The sequence below is a fragment of the Littorina saxatilis genome, linkage group LG9 (genome assembly GCF_037325665.1).
Source record: "Littorina saxatilis isolate snail1 linkage group LG9, US_GU_Lsax_2.0, whole genome shotgun sequence".
NCBI lineage: Eukaryota > Metazoa > Mollusca > Gastropoda > Littorinimorpha > Littorinidae > Littorina > Littorina saxatilis.
Window position 1 is genome coordinate 50,383,052 of NC_090253.1, and position 5,000 is coordinate 50,388,051.

The 5,000-nt window shown below is 36.7% G+C and overlaps 1 protein-coding gene across 3 annotated transcripts in view; it reads right to left on the minus strand.

The window, feature by feature from the left end:
• The window catches only part of LOC138976371 (uncharacterized), a 23,573-nt gene that overhangs the window by 18,247 nt on the left and 326 nt on the right, over window positions 1–5,000 (minus strand). For all 3 annotated transcript variants that reach the window (XR_011458965.1, XM_070349231.1, XM_070349230.1), the window contains exon 1: window positions 4,752–5,000. This exon is cut by the window's right edge. Coding sequence is in view for 2 of the 3 variants with exons in the window: in XM_070349231.1 (XP_070205332.1) it covers window positions 4,752–5,000 (249 nt within the window). In the remaining variant the exon portion in view is untranslated. The remainder of the gene's footprint in view (window positions 1–4,751) is intronic.

The following is a 5,000-nucleotide window of genomic DNA, read 5'->3' on the forward strand; positions in this document are numbered from 1 at the left end:
ATCTTTACGCTGGTGTTCGGCCTATACGTATAGCCCCGGCGCGGACTGCAGCAAAAGCGCCGTCCGGCGAGAATAAAAATCGCCTGAATACGGCCAGAAACACGGAAGCTGTGTTTCTTACACATGCTTTACCCTGCTTTATTTAAACAAATACATAACCAATACTAACAAACATCAAATTAAAGCTACGACCTTTAGCTTTCCATTGCAATATATAGCATTTCGGAAAAAAAACACCTTATATTTATTTAGTAGGATACAAAAACAATGGTCATAGTGAAGGCACTGAACCAACTGCATTGCAGAAAATTGTAAAACTCTCTAAACTGGGATAATGGACAAATTCATAAATCATACAAAAAAGAAGAACCCTAGAAAAAAAATTATGATATGCGTTACATGGGGGAACATTATGCAGTGACTTAGTACGAAGCGGCAGAAAACAGTGACACATCTTAGAAACAAAACCAAGATTCCACAAGCAACTACGCTTTTGTTAAAAGGATTCCAAGTAAATCATAATAAATGCAATGTTTAATGAAACCCTCTCCATTAAAGAAAGAACAGAAACAAAATTAGTTTGTGTCTCTGTGGTCATAAATCAAGATCAAATTTCCGAAAACATAGATTGTAGACAAATGTTTTGCTTCGCTGCATGTTTATTGTGGTTTGATCTTCACCACCGACTCGTTCAAAATGAGCACATACATTCCTCAGGTAGATTTGCTCTTCACAAGGATCTCTTTCTTCGATCGGACAAATAGGTTTGTATGAGAGCCACTCGTTTTTGAAAACTGCAACAGTTGTTTGGAACATGCTGGCAGCTGCAAGGATTTCAACGTCACGGTCGGACCCCCAAGAGTTAGGTCTGAGGGCACACCGCGTCATCAGTTCCCCGGCATATTCAAAAACAGGTGACGTGTTCGTTTCCGTAGGATAATTATAGCGTTGACGAAATATTTTTATCTTCCTGACGTGTTTAGCAAATCAAACAAAAAAGTCTCTCCGACAGTGTTTTGAGTTTGGCTTATCTGTCAAAATCACGTTTGAGATATATATCCGTGTTTGAGTTAGCTATATTTTCACAGAGTTTGGCTTATCCGAATTAAAAATAGTCTTACAAAGAGAGGGGTCTGGCGGGGAAATGGTTTTGGTTCCAGATATCTGAGTTTTTTGCTTAAGCGTGTTTCGTTTAGGCGAGTGCAGCTGTACTAACTTTACACTGACACTACAAAAAACAAAGGGAAACAACCTGTGAAACTTGTCATTTTGGAAACTGTTCTGTTACACTTGAAGGGAGATAATAAGAATTCTACCAACTTGGCAAAATGCTCTGACCATTACCGTTATCTCTTACACACTTTAACACAAAAAGGGATCCAACAAAACAAACCAAAAAACTTATTCTGAATCACAGGTGGGCATACAGTTGACTAGAAATTGGTTGAAAATCAAAATAACTATGCAACGTTATCCTTTGGTACAAATGCGTTTCCATACACAACCAACATTTCAGATGCAAGGCAAACATGTACAAAGTACCACTCTTAGGCCAAAAAAAATAGGTCTGTTTACGGTAACCCGACCGACCCTATTTTTTTCGCGCGACCCTAGACTTTTTTTTGGCATTTGGGAAAAAAAAAAAAAAAAAAACAATCTTGGTTTTTTTGCAAAATAACGTAAAAATATGGTTTTTTGGAGAAAAAAAAACAAAAAAAAAACTTCCCGACCTACCGACCCTATTTTTTTGGCCTATGTTACCGTAAACAGACCTTTTTTTTTTTTTGGCCTTACTTGAATTTGACACACTGAACACTAAACAAACCGTGAAATGAACTTTGCAAAACGTGCGCACATCATGGCGAATACTGAAACACCACATGGTGAAAGGCCGTACCAACAAACGTACAAAACAATACACTTTTCCCTACTACAAGACTAATATAATTGTTCCTGAACAGAAAATTCATAATGGAAACAAATTGAATAATATTTACCCAATGATGGCCTTTTTGCGTCATGTTTATGGCTGATATTGATGGCTCATGCTTAGAAAAATGGCAGACCAGAAGCGCCGAAACAGGAAGCGCATAAGATTCTTACAGCAAAATGTTCCAACATATTCTAAATAAACCTTGAATCTATTTTACACATATTTGGTGTAAACTTAATAACTAAATAAAAACTAAAAAACTATCAAACTTGTAGAACTTTACTGATCAAAAAGAGCAACAACAACAAAGCTGGATTTTGACTAACATGATTTAAAAGATGGATGTGGCATAGGATTTAGCGTGGCGCCTTTCGCATGTATGATGGCAACAACAAAATGACACTGACTGAAACAACCAACACAAAATGCTGGAAATACACGATGATCATTAATACGACTAGTAAAACGATAAAGGACGACTTTAACATAAAGTAAAAAAATGCTTGGTATATATCATATTCACCAAACGGAAAAAAGTACAGAAATGTATGAGCTGTATGGTGTATTTAAACAAAGAAAACGTCTCTCTGGATATATTTTCAGAACAAATTAAGAACACATTTGAAAAGAAAAAAACACCTGACCATTTCACCCTTTCTGGTATGGGAACAATCAGATTCTACGTGATTCATATACATTTTGACATTACTTATTTAATACTGAACCTTATAAACATTTTCAAAATGCTCGGACGAATGGGGACAAGATGATGACGAACGGAATTCGGCTTCCGACACAGAAGGGCTTGCAAGGCGGAGCAATCCACTCGCTGATTAAAACTCATTTATTTTCTTGGCATAGTTTTGGAGCAGTTTTCAGCAAATCATTGCTGGAGGAGATTAGGTTAAGAAAAAACAAGTCGCGTAAGGCGAAATTACTACATTTAGTCAAGCTGTGGAACTCACAGAATGAAACTGAACGCACTGTATTGTTTCACAATGACCGTAGTCCGTAGAAGGCAGTGAAATTGACGAGCCTGTTTAGCGCGGAAGCAGTTGCGCTGTGCTGCATAGCACGCTTTTCTGTACCTTTCTTCGTTTTAACTTTCTAAGCGTGTTTTTAATCCAAACATATCATATCTATATGTTTTTGGAATCAGGAACCGACAAGGAATAAGATAAAATTGTTTTTAAATCGATTTCGGAAATTTTATTTTAATCATAATTTTTATATTTTTAATTTTCAGAGCTTGTTTATAATCCGAATATAACATATTTATATGTTTTTGGAATGAGAAAATGATGAATAATAAGATGAACGTAAATTTGGATCGTTTTATAAAAAAAAATGTAATTACAATTTTCAGATTTTAAATGACCAAAGTCATTAATTAATTTGTATGCCTCCATGCTCAACTTTTACAAAAAGCCGGATATGACGTCATCAAAGACATTTATCCAAAAAATGAAAAAAACGTCTAGGGATATCATACCCAGGATCTCTCATGTCAAATCTCATAAAGATCGGTCCAGTAGTTTACCCTGAATCGCTCTACACACACACACGCACAGACAGAGAGACACACACACACACATACACCACGACCCTCGTCTCGATTCCCCCTCTATGTTAAAACATTTAGTCAAAACTTGACTAAATGTAACAAGTCGCGTAAGGCGAAAATACAACATTTAGTCAAGTAGCTGTCGAACTCACAGAATGAAACTGAACGCAATGCAACGCAGCAAGACAGTATACTCGTAGCATCGTCAGTCCACCGCTCACGGCAAAGGCAGTGTCAGTGGAATTGACAAGAAGAGCGGGGTATTCGTTGCGCTGAGAAGGTTAGCACGCTTTTCTGTACCTCTCTTAGTTTTAACTTTCTGAGCGTGTTTTTAATCCAAACATATCATATCTATATGTTTTTGGAATCAGGAACCGACAAGGAATAAGATGAAAGTGTTTTTAAATTGATTTCGAAAAAAAATTGATAATAATTTTTATATATTCAATTTTCAGAGCTTGTTGTTAATCCAAATATAACATATTTATATGTTTTTGGAATCAGCAAATGATGGAGAATAAGATGAACGTAAATTTGGATCGTTTTATAAAAAGATTTTTTTTTTTACAATTTTCAGATTTTTAATGACCAAAGTCATTAATTAATTTGTAAGCCACCAAGCTGAAATGCAATACCGAAGTCCGGGCTTCGTCGAAGATTACTTGACCAAAATTTCAACCAATTTGGTTGAAAAATGAGGGCGTGATAGTGCCGCCTCAACTTTCACGAAAAGCCGGATATGACGTCATCAAAGACATTTATCAAAAAAATTAAAAAAACGTCTGAGGATATCATAACCAGGAACTCTCATGTCAAATTTCATAAAGGTCGGTCCAGTAGTTTAGTCTGAATCGCTCTACACACACACACAGACACACACACACACACGCACATACACCACGACCCTCGTCTCGATTCCCCCACTACGTTAAAACATTTAGTCAAAACTTGACTAAATGTAAAAATAGAAGAACCTTAATGGTATGACTTGTTGTTTTTATTAATTTTTTTTTCTCTTGGTACGTTATTAAGTTATAAACCTGGTTTTTGATTTAAAACTGTAAGAATTTAACAGATAAAGAAAAAGACATATGAAGGAGGATGCTCCCCGCCTGTAAAAAAAAAGACAGAAAAAGAAAGGTGATAGCAGCCTGCATGCAATTGAGGTACCCCCCCCAAAAAAAAAAAAAAAAAAAAATGAAAAAAAAAATATATATATAAATTAAATAATAATAAAAAAAAATATTGACTGACCCTTTCGTTGTAGGACGCAAAGGCCACGCCCAATGAGGTTGCGGCTTGGGTATTTCCTTGGTACCTGGCGCTTACTCTGGTTCCACCCTTGAGGTATACTGCCACAACCAGACCTGCAATAGCATCTTCTACACCGTAGGCCACGAAGCCAGCATCGTGTCCGTTAAACTGCAGGATCATGTACGATCTGCCCCTGGGGTCAGCAACCATGGTGATGAGGTACACGCCGTGCACAGGCACGGTCACGCT